This window comes from Candoia aspera, chromosome 3 (assembly GCF_035149785.1).
Source record: "Candoia aspera isolate rCanAsp1 chromosome 3, rCanAsp1.hap2, whole genome shotgun sequence".
NCBI lineage: Eukaryota > Metazoa > Chordata > Lepidosauria > Squamata > Boidae > Candoia > Candoia aspera.
Window position 1 is genome coordinate 5,290,027 of NC_086155.1, and position 21,310 is coordinate 5,311,336.

General features: G+C 43.1%; 1 protein-coding gene across 1 annotated transcript in view; it reads left to right on the forward strand.

Annotated features, from left to right (window-relative positions):
- Positions 1-3,707: 3,707 nt before the first annotated feature.
- The window catches only part of TCEA2 (transcription elongation factor A2), a 28,125-nt gene continuing 10,522 nt past the window's right edge, over positions 3,708-21,310 (forward strand). Inside the window, exons 1-5 of the mRNA XM_063296918.1 lie at positions 3,708-3,903; positions 7,124-7,186; positions 8,317-8,422; positions 9,493-9,583; positions 17,061-17,194. Coding sequence (XP_063152988.1) covers positions 3,835-3,903; positions 7,124-7,186; positions 8,317-8,422; positions 9,493-9,583; positions 17,061-17,194 — 463 coding nt within the window. The 5' untranslated portion in view covers positions 3,708-3,834. The remainder of the gene's footprint in view (positions 3,904-7,123; positions 7,187-8,316; positions 8,423-9,492; positions 9,584-17,060; positions 17,195-21,310) is intronic.

Genomic DNA, 21,310 nt, shown 5'->3' on the forward strand with positions numbered 1-21,310 from the left:
CAGGATGTAGGGTCATGTACAGGGCTCCTGTGAGGAATATTTTAGCTATCTGGTAGATAAAATCACTCAGATTCACTTAGACTTGGACTCTATAGGCAAATTCTCTTGAAGGCACTGAGTCAAGGCCTTGTGTGGTTAGCCAGGATGAGTTTGAACCTGTAACTTCTGACAAAGTGGACAGAATCCTCAGAATTGCAACATGGACCACCTGTTTATTAGATTCCCACTGCTCCTGGATGGTGAAGGTGCTGATATACGGTTGGGTCCTTGCAGAAGGGTTGACCTCTTGAAGAACGGGAAGTTCTGCCTGCCTTGAAAAAGGCAGTGGGACACCCCTCCTGAAGAAGCTGTTGCTGGCCCCAAAAGTCCTGGACAGTTTTCATCCAGTTTCCAATCTTCTTTTTCTAAGGAAGGTGATCGGGCTGAAGCTTCCTGTAGGTCCTAGAAGAAACGGATTATCTAGACCCTTGGCAGTGGATTTACAGGCAGGGACGTTGTATGGAGACAGCATTGATCATGCTAATTGATGTTCCCCGACTGAGCCAGGACAGGGATAAAGACAACCATCCTATTTCTTGTTCATCTCCCAGTGGCTTTGATGTCATTGATCATGGTATCCTGTCAGACCACTATGAGGGGTGGGGGGCACTATTCTGAAGCAGTTTTCCTCCTTTCTCTGCAAAAGAGCTAATCAGTATTGGCAGGAGGGGACAGCTGTAGTCTGAAGTCCAATGTGTGACACTCTCACCCTTCCTGTGTAACCACTACACAAAACCGCTGAGTGGGGTCACCTGTTGGCTTGGGGTCATCAGCATACCACGTATCTTGACTTCAGACCGGCAATGTGATGCTCTCAAAGTCTTGTCCCAATGTCTGGATTGGGAGGAACAGACTCACGCTCAACTCTACCAAGATCAAGTTGGCTGTGGCTATCAGGGCACCTGATGTTCAGGAATTTCTGTCTTTAGTGGTGGATGGGGCAGCATTTCCCCCTTTGGGGTTGGGGTGCAATCTGGGGGTTTTCTTGGGCTCGCAGCTCCTGCTCAGAGAGGAAGGCCATCATACCGGTCCATCCTGTGTGCTTGTTAATACCTGTTTTTGAATTGGGAGACTCTACAGACTGTCATTCGTGCTCCAGTCACCTTGCATGGATTACTGCAAAACATTCTACGTAGGGGTGCCCTTGAAGACTATTTGGAAGCTGCAATAGGTCGAGAACGCAGCGGTAGGGACGGTTTTGGGCATGGTATGAGCTGTACTGATTGCCAGTTGGCTTCCAGGTGTAATTCAAGTTGCTGGTTACCCTCTATAAAGCTCTTCATGGTATAGGATGTAGCTATGAGAGGGACCATTTATCTCTGGTAGTTTCTTCCTGTTGTGGATGACTGAACAGAGTGGGCATGCTCTGGGCCCCCTCAATTAAACAATGTCATCTGATGGAGCCCAGGAAGTGGCCTTTTCTGTTGCAACTTGTGCCCTCTGGAAGAGCATCCCCCCAGAGATCTATATGGCACATACCCTGCCATTTAAAAGATCATTAAAAATACAGCTTTCTCCCAGATCTTGGGCTAGGGAGGGTGGCAGGCCTATTATAGGGTTTATGTATGTTGAGATATCAGTTTTTATTTTCTGGTTGAGCATAATTTTTTTCTCCCTTGTTATGGTTTTTTTTTACTGCTTTTATTGTTGTAAGCTGCCCAGAATCATCATGGAACATACCTTCAAATGACTTTATGAATCTTATGTATAGGCTGATAATCTTATGTATATTTCCTTGAGACAAAAACGGGACATTGGGATGGCAAAACAGGGCAGGGCTGGGCGATGGGCTGGATCAGCAGGCAGGAACTTCTCCGGTTTTCTCAGGCTGGGAATCTTCAGATTCCTTGGTTTGCGAGAGGCAAAGCTGGGCTGGAGAGTCTAGTGAACGGTCGTCCCTGACAAGCCGTTCCTCCTCTGGCTGTGCTTTTACGTTCTTTTCTTCCCACCATTTTAAGGCAGGAGCCGATCGGCTTGCCCTTTGATCACTGCCTATCAGCTGATCCTGTTTCTTCCTTTTTAGGTTTCCCGCCAGGTTGAGCTCTGCAGCTTTTTTCCCGCTGTTTCTGCTGAGCTCCCCCTCCTTCTGCTCAGTCAGACTGCATTCTGACAGGTTCATGGGAACTTTCAAATGTTTAAGGTTTTTAAGAAAACGGGACAAAATGGACATTTATATTAAAACAACGGGACGGCCTGGAAATGTAAAAAAAACGGGACTGTCCTGTTCAAAACGGGACGTATGGTCAGCCTACTTATGTATATAAGTAAATAAATAAATAAATCCCACTGCTTTGCCTACTATGAGTGGCAGACTCACAAATCAGGACACTATTTAGTAGTGACACCAAACAGATGCAGTAGAGGCAGGATAATGATTGGCAGTGGGGACAGCAAATTTTATCTGGGCATTGTTTTGCACCAACTCAGGGATGCCTGAATAGCATTTTAAATTAGCTGTGGGAAAAGGCCCCTAAAACTAAGTATATTTGCTGGGAAACATGATTCTTTTTGTTTGGTTTTATTCAATTTATTTTAGCTATGTAAGCATGCCTAAAATGTTTTCAGGCAACTTCAACAGGAATACAGAAATGGCTCATTCTCAGTAATGGAGGAAGTTGACTTCCTGATAAGGTTTTTGCTGTTGTGTCTCGCAAATCCAGCCAAGTCCAATAAAACAAGGTATCAAAGGGTTGCACACTGCACAGATGCAGCCAGTAAATGCGTGTTGTGGTTGCAGGGAGTAAGAATTTAATGGTCTTATGGGCCGGAGTTCTCCAACAATGACATGTATAATTAAAACTTCCCTTCCCCTTCTTTACACCTTTACATCTTTTCCACTGTCCCCCCCACCATTTTGGGTATATTAGTGCAGTCTTGCTAAAAATCCCAGAATCCCCACAAAAATCAGAATCATGCAAGCCATGGTATATCCTGTGACACTCTATGGAAGCAGAAGTTGGACTTTAAAGAAGCAGAAAAGAGTATTGATTCTTTTGAACTTCGGTGTTGGTGAAGACGCCAGAGAACACTGTGGACAGCCAAGAAAACAAACCGATGGATCCTAGAACAAATCAACTCAGAAGTGGAAGGAAAGCGAAGAAGAGGACGACCAGCAGCAAGAGGGATGGGCTCAGTTGCAGTGGTGATGGGTGTGCCATTGGAAGAGCTGAAGGTTAGGGACAGATTGTCCTGGGGAAAATCTATTTATCTGGTTGCTAGGACTTGATGGCACATAATCAATCAATCAATCAATCTTCTTCCCAGGGTTGAGAGAGAATGACCGGTGCAAGGTCACCCAGCTGGCAGACTAGAACTCACACCTAGCTTAGCATCCTAGTTCTCTGCAGGCCAGCAACTCGGCTAAAATCTGGCTAACAGCTCCCCTGAAAAAATCCGGGCTGTCCCTAGAATGCAGCAAAGGTGTGGCGAAAACCAATCCCTCCCGCAGAAGCCAACCGGAGGTGCCCGAGATTGCCGGGACTTGGAGTCCGTTCCTCAGTATCTAAGCATAAACGGTTTCCATCGCGGGACTGCAGTTCCCGAAATGCCTTGCGAAGCCAACTTCCCGCTGCCGCGCCCAGCCCTCTGGGAGAGGTGGGCGCCTGCAGGAAAGCCGGACTACGCTTCCCAGCGTGCCTTGGGCGGGCGCCCAAAACGGAAGAGGCGTTGCTGTGGTCACCGGGGCAGTTCGCCCGCTCTTCACCGCGGCTCGCCTGGCAGCGTCCCGGGGCCGGTTTTCCCCGCCTCCCTCCGCCCCGTGGCCTCACACCGTACGCGGAGCGGAGAGCCGGCGCCATGGGCGGGGAGGAGGAGATCGTGCGCATCGCCAAGCGACTCGACAAGATGGTCGCCAAGAAAAGCGCGGTGAGTGGGGGGCGCCGCCGCGCGCCTTCCCGGCCCGCGGAGTAGCCCGCCCGAAGGCAGGCCCTGCGCCGCCGCCGCCGAGAGCTCCCGTGGCTTGGCGTTTCCAGTTTCGCAAAGCAAGCCGAGTCCGTCCTCACCGCTGTCATGGCAACCCCCGTCTCGCGTCGCTTGGAGAACGGGCCCCGCCCAGGACAGCGGCTTGGCCCCGCCTCCCTGCTGCCTTTTTAAATACCTCCAGCCGTTGGCCCCGCCCCCGCCCCTGGGCTAGTGCTCTTGGCCCCGCCCGTTTCGCCCGAGAAGGGCCCGCGCTACGCCCCTCCCCCTAGCGCTTTGCCCGCCCCTTTTAAGCCACGCCCCTCACGGGTCGCCGCCTTTGCAGTCTGGTTTGGTTTACGTTAGTTTCTCGCGCTCTTCCGTGTTTTGTTTGTGTGTGAACCCGTGGGGCGCGTCAGGCTAAGGGGAAGGTGGCCTTCCCCTGTGTTGGGATGTCCTCGAAGGAACAAGGACCTGCCTGCGCCTTTCTCTGGGTGTTTCCAGGAGCTGAAGCCCCCTTTGAGTTGATCTCGACTTCTGGGGGTGCTGCTTGTCCTTAAAGCTGCTTTTTCCCTGGGAGATTTTTGACTTCCCAGTTTAGCCTAGAAACTTCAGATTTCCTGGTGGTCCTCCATCCAGGTACTAACCCAGCTTAATTATTTTGTAAGTCAAGGAAAAGGCTCCCTCAAGCCAAGTGAATGACATCCATGTGGTTTTCTTGGCAGCGGCATGGAACTAGTTTACCACTGTTTCCTTTCGGTGTGGTTCTGATTTCCCAGTCTGTTTTACAGCCCAGAGATCTCCTGGTGGTCTCCTGACCAAGCAGCAGCATCTTTTTTGGGGGGGAGTCAATCTGTGGGGTGTTGAGGGTGGTGCTGAAATCAAAGAGCTGGGGATCATGATGTCACACCCAACGTTTTGCAGATTTTGACCCTCCCCAGTGCCTAAGGATGCCCTCCCCCAAGTACTAACTTGGCCCAACTGCTCAGGCTCTTGAGCTCAACCAAGGTTGGACTGATGTTCTCCATGCTTTTATTAAGGGGTGTTGCTGCTTATTTTCCTCGGAGTCATCTCAATGGTACAATCCTTTTCTTCTTTTTCTTTGTGATCCTTGATCATTTGAGGAAATTTCTGCCATTAGAATGACCTTCCTATGTGTTGGACTGTGACTCCTCCTGCAGTCAGCGATTCATCTTGCTATACATTTAACCACCATTAGCTAAAGACCTGAAACCAAGTATTTTTCATACATGTGGGGAGCCTTACGTGCATGGAAAAGGGTTCACAGTGATGAGACACAGATAACCTTGTGGTGAGTCTGACTGCATCTGAGCAATTTTCTAGACAGTGGATCAAAGTGGTTTTTTTTAATGTACTTCCTAAATTTTAGACTGTAATTTAGGCACTTTGGATTTAGATTCTTTTATTTCTTAGAAAACCTTGCTTTCTGAGAAGTCTACAATAGGTGGCAGCACCCAGCCAACTTTGGTCTCAGAAGGTAAGCAGGGCTGGATCTGGCTAGTATTTGGATGGGAGGCTGCCAGGAAAACTAAGGGCTGTAAGATACACTGGGAGTATTTTTAAAAACCCACAAAAAATAATGGCAAACTACTTCTGAGATGTTTTCAAGGAAACTACATGAAGGCACCAGGAACTGATCCTGACTTGAAAGAGTCTTAACCTTAAAAATATGCAGGAAACATATTAAATTGCCTTTGGGGTTCACAGGCCACGAGGTATCCATTTGTAATTTATGACCACGGAAACTGAGACTGATTATTTATAAAATGGATTAGGCCCTGGGTAGCCACAAAGACAAGTTGCTTCTGCCTACAAATTTGCCATCTAGAAAATGTAAATGTCCAGGACTTGGATGAACATGAGTGCTTCCTTTCCGCTTTTGTCTTTTTGTTTTGCTGATGGCACAGCAATATTTTAGAAAGCATTAAAACCAAAAGTCTTTGATGAAAGATTGGCAACTCTTGGCTTCCCATAACTAGGTTTGCAATGATGCTGTTGAAGAGTTTTGCAGAAGAAAGGATCTGATGTGAACATTGGACTACTGTTAAGGGCAGGGCCCCCAGCAGTGTGACTGGCACTGTCCATCAGCGCAGCAAGGGAAGATGTCAGCTGAGCACAAAGTAATGTTTTTCTTCACACAGAAGTAGAGCTAGCAGCGTTTAAGTATGGCTACTTCCCTGTGAGCCCGTCTGCTTTGAGCCTCACTCAGAGGAGACTTTACCTTGTGTTTTGTGCACGGTTTCTATTCGGACAATGCAGTTTTTGCTAGCAAACTCGCTAGCAAAATGATTAATTCAGGAATCAGAATGAAGTTGCTGGGAAAAGGGTAACATCTGTTTCTTTCCCCTAGATTCTACGCAATTGCAGTAATTGCTTCTTTGGCAAGAGGGGGCTGAATTGTTTCTGTTTGTTTTCATTTGAACGTTATAATTGAATCGTCCGAGTTGATTCTAGAGTACTTTGCAAAGAAAAATCGGAACATACTAAATACGGAGAGCCGCAACAAATGGCCTTTCCTAGCAAAATCTATTTGGAGCCTGTGAAATTTTATCAAAAGCACATGGATGCTTTTCAGAGATTAAATAGATCTCCTTTATGGAGAAGGGAGATCAGAGGCCAGAAAGCCTGTCTGGTGAGTTGTTCTGCTTCCATGGTGAATTACTGTAAAGCCCGTGTTTTATAAAAGCCCACTCTATTTGCTGTCTTGCAAAGAAACTTGTTGAATGTGAATGGTTGGAAGGACTGCTGGATAATCTTGACAGGTAGCAGTTTGTTTACTTTGCAGGCTTGGCAGAAAGTTCTGTAGAAATTGCACTGTGTTGATAGTCCAAAGATTGAGGAAAAAGGCAGATCCAAGGATGCTGGGTAAAACTGATTAAAAGTCCTTGGAAAACTAAAACACGTCTAATTTAAAAGGTTATGTTAGGCAATCATACTTTGATCTTTCTTTTGTTTCAGTTTATCCCATCTATTTTGACTGGCACCGATAAACTACCTTTTTCCATCCCTCCACTGTGTCCCCCTCTCCCTGTTCACTTGGTGACAGCCCTCCATTTCTGCTTATGCTTGTAAATATGGAAAAGTGGCTCGTATTCACATGACCTCATCAAAACAATTTAACTGATATCGGATGCCTGTAACGTGTGGGATTTCTTTTATTTTTGAGGAAGGGGCAATGGATTTGCTGAAGGAACTGAAAAGTATGCCGATAACACTGAATTTACTGCAGGTAAATCATGGTGATGAATATCTTTTTTCTTTTAACATGCTTTCAGTTTCTTTACACTTCTCTGGGTATTATACTTTGAAAAAGGTTATCACTTGATCATTAGTAAATTCAACTACTGTATTGTCTGGCTGTTTCCTGTGCTTTGCATATTTTGTGAAGCATGCTTCTACAGGTAGTCCTCTACGTACGACCATTCATTTAGCGACTGTTTGAAATTACAGTGCTGCTGAAAAAGATTATTTACATCCAATCCTTTCACTTATGACTGTCGCTGCATCCCTGTGGTCACGTAACCAAAATTCAGGCACTTGGCAACCAGCATGTATTTACGATGGTTGCAGTGTCCTGGGGTCACGTGATGGCCATTTGCGACCTTCCCTGCTGGCTTTCAACAAGCAAAATTAGTGGGGAACCACGTGATGCACTTAACAACTTTGGTGATTTGCTTAACAACTGCTGTAAAAAATGTGAAATTGGGTATGGTCATGTAATGTCTTGCTTAACAACCATACCACTTAATGATGAAATTTTTGGTCCCTATTGTTGTCGTAAGTCGAGGACTACCTGTAATTACCCTGCTCCACTATATAATATCAGTGCTCTTCAAAACTGATCTCAGATTGTACTTTGGTGTCCCATAGCAGTGGAAAACAAAACCAAGATTCTGTGCAGCAGGGGTCCCCAACCCCTGGGCCACGGACTGGGACCAGTCCGTGGCCTGTTAGGAACTGGGCTGCACAGCAGGAGGTGAGCGGTGGGCGAGCGGGTGAATTTACAGCCTGGGTGTTTACAGCCACTCCCCATCGCTCGCATTGCCACCTGAGCTCTGCTGCTTGAATCGTCCTGAAACTACCACCACCCCAGTCTGTGGAAAAATTGTCTTCCACGAAACCGGTCCCTGGTGCCAAAAAGGTTGGGGACCGCTGCTGTACAGAATAGGGAAAAAACAGGACAGAGATCAGATTTGCAAACTGTACAATTGTAAAGTTGCTATTTTATGAAATTATTTCAGATTGTCAAATAGCCTGAGGCTTGCCCTCAACTTGGGGGTTTGGGCGCTCTTCTCTTGTCCTGAGGAATTCAATCTAACTACCCATAGGATGAATCACTTCTTGTTTAATATTTTGCAGTCTACTCGAATCGGGATGTCTGTGAATGCACTTCGAAAGCAAAGCACAGATGAAGATGTGATTGCGCTCGCCAAGTCACTTATCAAGGCTTGGAAGAAACTCCTAGGTAAGAAAATAGGTATAGTTGACCCAAATAATAAAAACATGTTATGGAATAAATCAAGCTACACTACTTTTGGTTTTGAGCAACGTGATGCTCATGTAGAACGTGAAAGCAGTAATTGCATCTCTTCCAGTGCAGAGCTGTGTTTCTCAATCATGGCAGCTTGAAGATGTGTGGACTTCAACTCCCAGAATTCCCTTGCTGGCTGGGGAATTCTGGGAGTTGAAGTCCACACGTCTTCAAGCTGCCAAGGTTGAGAAACTCTGGCGTAGAGGTTTTATCACGTCATAATTTCTAGGTTACTGTTTTTGTTAACCTTACAAGAGGTAAGGTTGGTACTGATACTGGGATGGGAATTCATGGTTGCTGTCTTAACCAAGTAGATCCTCAGACGCTTATTGTAACAATTTTATTTATAAATTAAATTTAGTTCAATTTTCATTGAAAACCATTGGTAATAAAAACAAACCAATCCAATTATGCGCCTTCAAAAAGTTGAAGCAATAAAACATGAACAAGCTTAAAGCCATAAAATAGGACAAGCTAACAAAGATAGAAATGCACCTCCACTTAACTGTACATAGGAACGCAGCCTGAACCCTGAACGTTCCCATGGTGCATCTCTTTTAAGAAGAAACGAAGACCACCAGGAAAAAGATGTGGCCAGCACTGAATCCTTTTCCTGGTGAAGGCTGGCTTGTTGGTTGGTTTTTAACTGCCAGAAAAACAGCATCCTCTCTCCATCGTCGTACATGTCATAACAGATGTTCTTCCCAGCTGCCTCCGGCGTTAAACCAACATGGAAATAGGGATCATGCTGTTTTCTACCCAGCTTTGGAGACTTTCTCTATAAAGGAGTTGCTGCTCGAAAGCGCTTGTTGGTTCTGCGGCAAATAAGCTTATGACCAAGGGAGCAGCCATCTTAGGGCCTCACCAGAGGCAGAAGACCCATTGCTTCCTTATTTATTCATTTATTTATTTGTCGTATTTCTCTACCACCCACCTCGCCTGCAACAACTTATAGCGACTTCACGCTTTGCTGCTTGTCTTTCTCCCTCCTCAACTATGTCCAGATGCTTCAGAGGATAAGGGCGATGAAAAGAAGAAAAATTCTTCCTTGCCGGCTTCCTCCTCAAAGGAGAGTGGTGATTCACGAGATCAAAGGTAATCCATCCTTTAGTATTGTACCGGTTGCCCCACCCAAGTTTTGTTTCAAATATTAATATGGTTTCCTTACTTAGCTTGTTCAAATGGGAAAATGTTACTTCTCTGCTGACAAATGGAGATTTCCAAGGAGTGACGGTAGCTCCAATCTGATAAGCAGAGTGTAATCTCCTTTTCTGAACCCTCCAGTTATAAAAAAAAAAAACCCCTGCAAAACACAGTGGGCTTGGCGCATTTATTTTTATTCTTGTTTATTACCTGATTTGCTTTCATTTCTGAATTCTTCCTCACACTGTTCCTTTTATTGATAAAGACCATTTCTCATGTTGTTGATTTACTTCATTTGTATTTGTATTTTTTTTTCTGCTATTAACCCAGTTTTTTGCCTGTGTATGAGCAGGATACATTTATTTTGACTCCGTGGCATCACCATGTCATACAAACGGATAAGGAGCCGTTGGCCAGTGATGAAAAATTCTGGGAATGCTACCCCTACACAAATCTTGCAATTTCTCAGTTCCAACTATACTGATGATCTTAGTCCAAATTCCTTCATTTTTTACATTCTTTTGCAAGTAGATTTTCATAGGATCCTGGTCTCGTGCAATTCTGCATGGCTCAACCCACAACTCAAAACCAATTCAGAGTGGTCAGAATATGCATATTAGTTTTGCCTTGAGCATGAACTGATGTTGATTAAAGCATTTCTGGGTAGAAACACAAAGACGGTTAATGTCTTGAAGCCTAATAAATTGTTTAGAAAGTTGGTTGTCTTTAGCACTGAGCCACATCCTGCTGTTGCAAATACTCAATAATATGGCGAAGCAGGAGCCACTGTAATGTTTGGAAATGATGAATGTCTTTTATTATACATTTGTTGCTTTAGAGAAAGTGTATGATAAAGTGAATGGGCTTGAATTACAGAATGCTTCATGTGAATATGGAATTGATTGGTGGCTGAATGTGATAGGAGTGATACCTCATGGAAGCAAACTGTGTGAGAAAGCTTAGGGGATGGCTTAACATTATGCAGGGTGTAAGAAAAATACGTGTGATGTTGTGTTAATTGCTTGATATATTTATAGATAAATATATGTAATCTTTGCAGTGATGTTAAGGGGGTGTTGGTTGGGGACATGAAAGGTACAAGGTATTTTGCATACAGATGAGGCTGTGCTGGTTGAGAAGCTGGATGATTTGCAGTAGATATTGGATGGATTGTACAATGCAACAAGTGATGTGGGCCTGAAAATTAATATACCAAACATAATGTAGTGTATAAGTAGTCGTGTTTGACAGGAAAAGTAGAGTGAATGATTGGAAGTTAGCATAAAAGGGAGAAAACTAAAGCAAATAAATTAGTTTGGGTTTCTTGGTCAAATGTCTCTACAGATGGGGAAACAGGAATAGAAATGCAAAGCCGTACAAATTCTGATCGTGGGTAGGGGTGAATGTTTGTTGAAAGAAGTGAAATGGCTGGGTATAAGAGAATACTTCTGTTGCTCTGGAAATGCATCTGGTAAAATAAGGGGAGATGGGGTGAAAATGGATGGGTGCTGAATGAATTAGGATTGAGTGGAGAAGCAAGGGACCTGAGCTGGCTCTTTCAGGAGCCAGGGAGAGCAAGCAAGTGAGCTGCTGGATCAGGGCTTCCTTGGAGGAGGGAGTTAAACTTGCTATTTGGAAAGAGACAGAGGTGTGCCCCCCTGCTGAAGAGGCCCTCCCTAGATCAGGTGGATTTAAACAGCTATTTCTCCTGGAACAAATTTTCCTATTTTTAGGGAAGGTTATGGAGTGCCCTAGAGGAGACATATGACCTAGGTCTCTGGAGGCACATCTTGAAAAATCATTGCCTTTTTTGCATTCCATTCCATCATACGCTATATGATCCTCTGTTGTAGATCATAAAGATCTGGCCCCAGTAATAACTGGGTTTCTGTCCTGAGTGGAAATGGAAACCCACATTATCAGCAGTTTCATTTCCAGTTTATATTCTGACTGCAGTGAAAAAGGTCACAGATAAATTTGTCCTTGTAGACCAGTGTTTCTCAACCTTGGCCACTTTAAGACATGTGGACTTCAACTCCCAGAATTCCCCAGCCAGCTGTGGGAGTTGAAGTCCACACGTCTTAAAGTGGCCAAGGTTGAGAAGCACTGATGTAGACCAATCTTGCTTTGTGTTGTAAATAATGTTTATTAATGTTTATTTATTAATTGTTATAAAGCAGAACGATGAAGAGAGAGCCCTTTAACTACAGAGGACCAAGGTTGTAAACTCGGCATTTACCATACTAAACAGAAGTCATGAACTTGTTCAGCCTGTTCTTCCTTTTTTTCACAGTTAATGTTGGTAGGAGTAAAAATTCCAAAGCAGCATTTCGGAGCTGCTCCACCCAACTCATTTGCCTCATGCAGCTCCTCTATGATTGTGCACAACACAATTGCAGCAGCAATCAACCCACCAGCAATTGAGCCTTCATTTTATTTGCAGAATTAGAGCAATACTTTGACCTAACTGCAGTGGTGTGACTTGAGATATTCCTTCCCAGTAATTTTATTTTAAAAAAAACTCGGGTCCAATGAACAGTAGTACTTTTCTGTCCTTTGAACTTGTATGGAAGGTTTATTTAAATCTAACGGCAGTATTTTATTGTGTGTGAGTGGGTGCTTATATCCTTAAACGTACGTGTTGTTTTGGAATTCTTTGGATCCTGTACAAAGAAGCATGATTGATTGGGACAGTTACACACAAATGCACCTATAGTGTTATTGGACTGGGGAAAAAGAGGCTTTAGCGATATGTATATAGTGATTTTATTCCCCAATCAATTTTTCTTGCAACAACCTAGTGAGAGAGATCTTACCCCCATTTATGTGCAAATAAGATTGGAGAACTGTAATCTGTTGTTATGCAGAACAAATGACTGGTCAAACAGGGTGGGTGCCTAATTAAACCATATGTTCCAGGGAAAAAGGCTGTATAAAAAAACAAAACCTATTGATTAGTCAAGTCACGTCTCTTTATTTTGATCATTGCCCAGCAAAATAACGCTTGAAAAATAAGGTTACAGCTGTATAACCTGTATGCTAGAAAAATTGACTATAAATTTTATTTGCTAGCACGAACTATAAAATCGTGGTACTAATACAGCTGAAATTAGAAGTTTAAGATTTTAAACATGAGAGTGAATATAGTGAAGATTTGTAAAGTTTAGGTAAAACTATAGAGCAGTGTTCCTCAGTCTTGGCAACTTCAAGCTGTGTGGACTTCAGCTCCCAGATTTTCCCAGCCAGCCATGCTGGGAATTTTGGGATCTGAAGTCAACACAGCTTGAAGTTGTCAAGGCTGAGAAACACTGCTATAGTGAGGTGGCTTAGAAGAATAAATATAGAATATTATTAATATTTTATAGATTTTATAGAAATATAAAACCATTATATCACTAAAATCCATAAATAAACTATGTTTGAAATTAATACTATGCGTAAAGGGAATATAATGGCATACCATAGAGTAGAATAATATATGAAGGAGGGAAACATCAATTAAACTGGGACAAAAAAACTAAACTGCATCTATTTAGCTTCTTCTCAGGGCAAGGTTGGGCAACCTGCAACCACCTGTGGGCATTTTAAACTGCAGAGAGGTGGATTTGTCCCTTTCTTACCAGCCTGGGAAGTTGATAGCAAGAGAAGGACCGTCAGGAGGGGACAAATAATTTTTGCTTTGACTTTGCTGCTACTTGCTTGAGTCCCACATGCCAAATGACATGCCCCCCCTCCCCAAAAGCAGATTACCACTGAGAGAATGCAACTCTGTAAAGAAAAAAAGATTGCCCATCCTTTTTATAATATACTGAGATATTTTAAAGTGATAAAGGAACATTCTTCCATTTTACTCAGATTCAGATGAGGATTTCACCAAGTTCAGCAGTATCTTTTTGAACAGGGAACCCTTACAGCAAAATATGAGCCTCTTTTAGTGTTAAGGATCACAGATTAAGAATATTTTCATTTTGAAACAGGGATATAGGTTGTGTACCAACCTGGATTGTACCAACACCCACATTCTTTTAAGACTTCCTGTCGTTAAGCAGAAAAGTACCACCTTTTTTCAGGCAACAAAACAAACTTCAGAATATAGGTGGGGTCCAGACCAAAGCTTTATTTGGTTGAATTAACTTTACATTTAAATTAGTACAATTCAGTTAATTTGATTTAGTCCTCCAATGTAGTTTGTTTATGTTTTGACAAAGCACATTCAACATCACAATTAAGGGTGAACTTTTGTAAAGGCTCCACTCAAAACTTGGCAGCTTGTACTTTTTATTTTTTTTGTCTTCCAGTCAGTCTTGACTCCTGGCAACAGCCTGGACAAGTCCCTGCAGTTTTCTTGGCAAAGATTTTCAGAAGTGGTTTGCCATTGCCTCGTTCCTGGGCTGAGAGAAAGTGAATGGCCCAAGGTCACCCAGCTGGCTTCGTGCCTAAGGCGGGACTAGAATTCAGGGTCTCCCAGTTTCAAGTCTGGTGCCTTAACTGCTAGGCCAAACAGGCTCTTGCAGCCTGTACTTGCCTGTCATAAAATACTCGCTTTCTTTTGTTCACAGCTTATAGAACGCTGTTCTTTGGTCAATCATGGCAAATGAGCAGCATGCCCTGATATAGGGGGACCTGCTGAGCATGAATTAGGACTTGGGGATTTTTAAATTATTATTTAAGTTCTTGGATGGGAGAGCACTACAAAATCCCAGAGCTGTAGGTTAGACTGGGGAGTTGCAGAAATATCCTGGGAGAAAATGGCAAATTGCTTCCATATTTGTTGTCAGGAATGTGACCATGAAGCCACCAGGAGTCAAGTTCAACCTGAGAAAGACTTTAGCTTTCTACCTTTGTCATTGCTCATCACCTGGAAGAAGGACAATCTGGAATTTTAAAAAATAACTAAACCAAGAAAGACTTGGCCTATGTAGCTTAGAGTTGGGTACAGTGGCTGGGAGCATATCTTCAGGGTTTGGGACAGATTTTCCCAACCCTTCTTGCAAATGCCAGGAATGAGCCTGCTGCTCTGGGTGTGTCCCTGTTTTTGGATGGTGACACTAAGCGGAGGGCTATCAAAGAACTACAAGAATGTTGGAAGATTTTAATAGCATCTGATTCTGACATCAGGGGTTTGTGAAAGCACACTCAGTAGAAGTCTAAATCTCGATGAGATCTGACATCTAAAATTAAGAAATATGTGGTATAGATCTATCTGGACTAATGGAAAGGAAAGGCATTCAGGAGTTTCCATTTCATAAAGGTAATATTTATCTGGTTGTTTTGGATTAAGACTGGCATCATTCCCAGCCAGCATATGCTTTTGGTCATCTTGCCTGAGGCATGACTGAAGCAGTAGTCCAACTTGCTAGGATGCTCTTATGTTGGGAAAGAGTGCCCTAAGAAAATCCCACCTAGTGTTGTGATTTAACTTCGTGAGTGACCTGTTCCTTGTCAGCCCAAACATATTTTCTTCAATTTATGGGTCTGCAGTGCTAAAGGTTCAGCAGATCCTTTGCACAGCAGGTGCTAAAGCTGCTCATAGCTCATTGTGGTTAGTAAGAGTCAGTGTTACTGCTGCTGTGTTAAAGGCAACTTCAGATTGACTTATGTATAGTCTTGGACCATGAAGAAGCTACTGTAATATCATGTGGAGAATAAGGCCAGTTAAATGGAGTCTGTTAAGGATTTACTGTTCCCTGATACTCAAACTAATCAGCATTAGCACAGGAATTACTTAGATTCTTCTATATTATAGCCATAGCCATGAATTAAATTCAACAAGGTTTGTGCTAAGAGAAATGCTGCACCAGGTTGGTTAATACCTTGTATGTAGCCTACTTGCCTCTTGAGGAATGTACTGCCTAGTCTGTGTTTTGGGGGTGAAATTGTTTTAGAAAAACCATGAGCCTCTAATCATGAGGTAAGAAGTTTTGACATCACAGCATACGGAGCCAATAAAATTGACCCACCTTAAAGGGTAGTCAGAAAGAGCACTTTGAACATGCTGAGGGCTAGACAGAAGTGAAGCCTTTGATAGGTCAATGTTGTGGAAATTTTATTCTCGAAACCACATGTCTAATGGTCTCCTTTCTGAACAACTGACATTATGGATCTGTTGAAATGAACAGAAGCTGTGATCTCATGCTCACAAACATATTGTGAAGACTGGGGATCCCAGATGGGCCAAGATCATCTCTTTCTTTGATGGATTCTTTTAGTTTCCTATACAAAGAATCCAGAGCCTTGTGTGTCAAGCCAAGTTCAACCCAACGTACCACTGATCTTTCTCTCCCCTTCCATGTTTTTCATAATATTTTTTCATAAGAGAGTAATCTGTACATATAGTCCAGATATTGGTCCAGTAATTACTGTGGGTCCAATGACGTTGCTTATGGTCTATCTGAAGAATTTTGTTGCATCCACTGATTACATGAGCCACGTTTTTTCTTGTTTTGTTTGCTCAGAATGCTGTTCTTCTAAAAAGTCACATGGATTTACAAAGTAAAGTTTATATCTAAGATAGCAGCATGAAGCCATGAAATGTCCTCCATTTAGATCAGGCCAGATAAAAGAAACCAGTTCTTTATACAGAGTATAATTTGTGGAATTTGCTGTCATAAAATGACTATTGGAAGAAAAGACTTAACGAAGGATTAGAGAAATGCTTTAGGGAGATCTTTTGTCTGTTTGGTTTCCAGGTTCAAGGTCACATGTGGGAGGATCAACAGCAGTAGCCTTCTTGTCCTGCTTGAAGGCTTCCCAGAAATACATTGTTGACCATTGTGAAAACAGGATGCTGGCTTAGCTGGACTTTTAGTCTGATCCAGAAAAAAGGATGCTCCTGATCTGAATTAAAGCTGGCCTTTAAGCCATGAAGTTTGATGATAAGGAATCTGCTGATTAAATCTTAGGATGGGACTCTTTCCCCCAGAACACTCAAGTCAGGACCAAGCACATACATTGGCAAAACACATTAGTATTGCAAACTAAGAGGGAGAGGGGATCGTAGCCAAAAAGGCACTGCAGTTTTTTTTAACTCTTAAGATTTTTGTTCCTCTATTTTTGCCAATTTATCAAAGAAATGGACGTCACAGTGCTTAATTGTCCAAATTCTTAGTGTTCCCCAATTATACTTTCACAGTCTTGTTAGTTGAACTTCCCCAACTGTTTTCTTTAATACATCCAAAATCCTTTAGCGAGCATAATCATGTAATCCATGGATCTGGGGCACATGGTAAGAAAGGCTTAGAGATTATTATGATTATTATATTTTCCAAAGACTTTGAAAGAAAGAATTATATTCAAGATAAAATAGGACGGGGGCTTCAAATCTTCCAGGAATACAGTATTATACCTCTAGGACAGCTGCACTAATCTTTGTGAGTTTACTTCTACTGTATGGACCTGAAAATTCTGACAGGCTTGTTTTCTCTTTTAGCTCCATCAAAAGACAGGAGCCTGTAAAAAGTCCCACTACTCCCAAAATCACTTCTTTCCCACCCGCGCCCATCACGTGTGACACAGTGCGAAGCAAATGCCGAGAAATGTTGACTTCTGCTCTCCAGACGGACAGTAAGTAACAGGAAAATGAGCATGGGGCGCTTCCCCCTTTTTTTCCTTCCGTAAATATTTTTCTTAGTAATAATACACACACACACACACACACACACACACCAAACACCCCAAACACAACTATTTGTTATGTTATGTTCATCTTGTTTCCTGCTAGATTCAGGGCATATAATTAGTTAACTGTTTGCATCCTAACAGTTTGTACTGAAGTCTGTGTGAATACACTGCTTTGCAGTTGGGAATCCCTGAGGGGGATTTGTAGTTCAGTGACAAGAGATTCCAGGGATCTTGGTCGTGCAAATTTGATCTTGCAGAGCAGGTGCCAGGAAAATGCTTTCTTGGCTGTTGTCTTTAGCTAAAACCGATGAAACGCCACTCAGTCAGATGGCCCCGTTGGCCAACTTGGTATAAAGCACTTTACTGTAGTAGCCCTGCCTGGACAAATTTTGTCTTCTTTTGTTTGGTATAACTCACCCCACAGCACAGAGACAGCCAGTGGTACGGAAGATCTGCAGTATATGTGTGTGCATATACACGTATGCGTACCCTATGCTTAAAATACCAAATGACAGAGTTCTCTTCACGGAACCGTAGGTCTGTGTGGAAGTATTTACTCTGCTCTTCAAGTCATGGAAGTCAGAGGCAAATGGGAAAAAAGCAGTTGAGTGTAATATCAGAGAGCTATCTTTATTTAGGACCGCGTTATGCTAAACATATTTACCTTGTTGGTCTCACTGCTCATGAGAGTCATCAGATTTTGCGTGGCCTTTTAAAAACCAAACCAGGAAATCCTGCTTAAGAGAGTCAGGTGAGTTTTCACTCTCTGTGGACAGTGATTTCTGTTCCACCCCCATGAATGTGCCGAGAAAAAGGGTTTTCCCACCAGACTTGGATCCCACTGAGGACAAAAGGGTCTGAGTATGGAAAGCCACAGGTTCCTGCTCAAACACAGTAAGCTTCTTTTCGTTCTGATTCCTTTAATCTCCTTTGATTGTAATGAAGTTTTATTTTGCTGACGAGCGTGACTGAACTTGAACTGGGGCTGATTAGAGGGGGGGAGAGAGAGAAATCACCAGGTTGGAAATATACAAGTGAGTGTGTGTAGCCTCAGGTCTTGCATACTTCCCTTAATGCTATTATAAAAGCACAGGAAATGTATGCTCTTTGGTCCTTCCATTAAGCAAAGGGGTCTGTAAAGAGACATGTTTTTGTGTTTGCCATGACCCTGCTGTGCTAGATGCTCGTAAGATTCAGCTGATAGATGGATTCAAATCCCCACTCAGCTAGATTTTTGGATCTCTGTGAGCATATGGATATCCATATCTCTCAGCATAAACTCCATTATGAAGCAGGGAATATTCCTGTTTTACTACTTAATTACTAGGGTTGGATTTAGATAAGCAAGAGTGTATTGTCTGTGCAGCTCATGGTATGCTCCTAAGCTGAGAGATGGGGAATAGCCTTAGTTCATCACCTTATGAGATCCAGATGCTTCCCACCCTGATGACATTTCGGAAGACCTTGAACCCTGGCTACTCTTCCAGGCCTTGGTGTAGGGTGGATGGAAGATCCCCACTGTTGTCTGGATTTCCATTTTGTAACTATTTTGAAATTCTTTTTTGGATTAATTTTATTGTATTCTTATTTACTTGTTCTTATGCTGTTCTTTCTTCTGGGAGCCACCCAGAGTCTGGCGGCATCAAAATCGAATGAATGAATTTCACAATTAAATCATAGAATTTGCTACTTAAGATGCAGTTATTGGCATTTGTTTAGATAGTGTTTAAAAAGTGATTTGGTTATGCCATGCACTCCCTCAAAAGTTCCTGATTGACTCTTGGAAGCAAAATATCGTTCTTGATGGTAAAACATAAAGATTCCCTTCAATTGAGATCTATCTCTGGTGAGTACATCAGCATTTGCATGAAAAATTTTGGCAGCAGTATAGAACTGGTTTTCTATGCTGTTGCTTTCCTACAGGTTTTTTTTTTACCTTCCCAGTCTAGCCTACAAACCTGGGATAGTCTGGTGGCCTCCCATCTAAGTCCTAACCAGGTCTGCCCCTGCTTAGCTCTTTCAGATCAACCAAAATTGGCTATTATACTATCAGCAAAGGATCGTTACCTTGTCGTGGTGCTGGAGCTTGAGCACCTCAGTGACGCCATGAGCTAAACCGTGAAGGGCCACCCAAGACGGGAAGGTCATGACAGAGAGGTCAGACTAAATGCGATCCCTGGGGAAGGTAATGGCAACCCACCCCAGTATTCTTGCCCTGAAAACTAAATGGATCAGTACAACCAGAGATACGTCGGTATACCATCGGAAGATGAGACCCCCAGGTCGGAAGATGGTCAAAATGCTACTGGGGAGGAATGGAGGATGAGTTCAACTAGCCCCGGACGTGATGACGCAGCTAGCTCAAAGCCGAAAGGACGGCTAGCGGCCGACGGTGCCGGTGGTGAACGGCGAATCCGATGTTCTAAGGATCAACACACCATTGGAACCTGGAATGTAAGATCTATGAGCCAGGGCAAATTGGATGTGGTTATTGGTGAGATGTCAAGATTAAAGATAGACATTTTGGGCGTCAGTGAACTGAAATGGACTGGAATGGGCCACTTCACATCAAATGACCACCAGATCTACTACTGTGGACAAGAGGACCACAGAAGACATGGAGTAGCCTTCATAATTAATAGTAAAGTGGGTAGAGCAGTGCTTGGATACAATCCAAAAAACGATAGAACGATCTCAATTCGAATTCAGGGCAAGCCATCTAACATCACAGTGATCCAAATATACGCCCCAACCACAGATGCTGAAGAAGCTGAAGTAGAGCAGTTCTACGAGGATCTGCAGCACCTACTGGACAACACGCCTAAAAGAGATGTTATTTTCATCACGGGAGACTGGAATGCTAAGGTGGGCAGTCAAATGACACCTGGAATTACAGGTAAGCATGGCCTGGGAGAACAAAATGAAGCAGGACATAGGCTGATAGAATTTTGCCAAGACAACTCACTCTGCATAACAAACACTCTCTTCCAACAACCTAAGAGATGGCTTTATACATGGACTTCACCAGATGGACAACACCGAAATCAGATTGACTACATCCTTTGCAGCCAAAGGTGGCGGACAGCTATACAGTCGGTAAAAACAAGACCTGGAGCTGACTGTAATTCAGATCACGAGCTTCTTATTGCACAATTTAGGATCAGACTAAAGAGATTAGGGAAGACCCACAGATCAGCTAGATATGAGCTCACTAATATCCCTAAGGAATATGCAGTGGAGGTGAAGAATAGATTTATGGGGCTGGACTTAGTAGATAGGGTCGCGGAAGACTTCTGGACAGAAGTTCGCAACATTGTTCAGGAGGCGGCAACAAAATACATCCCAAAGAAAGAGCAAACCAAGAAGGCAAAATGGCTGTTTGCTGAGACACTAGAAGTAGCCCAAGAAAGAAGGAAAGCAAAAGGCAACAGTGATAGGGGGAGATATGCCCAATTAAATGCAAAATTCCAGAGGTTAGCCAGAAGAGATAAGGAATTATTTTTAAACAAGCAATGCGTGGAAGTGGAAGAAGACAATAGAAGAGGAAGGACAAGAGACCTCTTCCAGAAAATTAGAAACATTGGAGGTAAATTCCAGGCCAAAATGGGTATGATCAAAAACAAAGATGGCAAGGACCTAACAGAAGAAGAAGAGATCAAGAAAAGGTGGCAAGAATATACAGAAGACCTGTATAGGAAGGATAACAATATCGGGGATAGCTTTGACGGTGTGGTCAGTGAGCTAGAGCCAGACATCCTGAAGAGTGAGGTTGAGTGGGCCTTAAGAAGCATTGCTAATAACAAGGCAACAGGAGACGACGGCATCCCAGCTGAACTGTTCAAAATCTTGCAAGATGATGCTGTCAAGGTAATGCATGCTATATGCCAGCAAATTTGGAAAACACAAGAATGGCCATCAGATTGGAAAAAATCAACTTATATCCGCATACCAAAAAAGGGAAACACTAAAGAATGTTCAAACTATCGAACAGTGGCACTCATTTCACATGCCAGTAAGGTAATGCTCAAGATCCTGCAAGGTAGACTTCAGCAATTCATG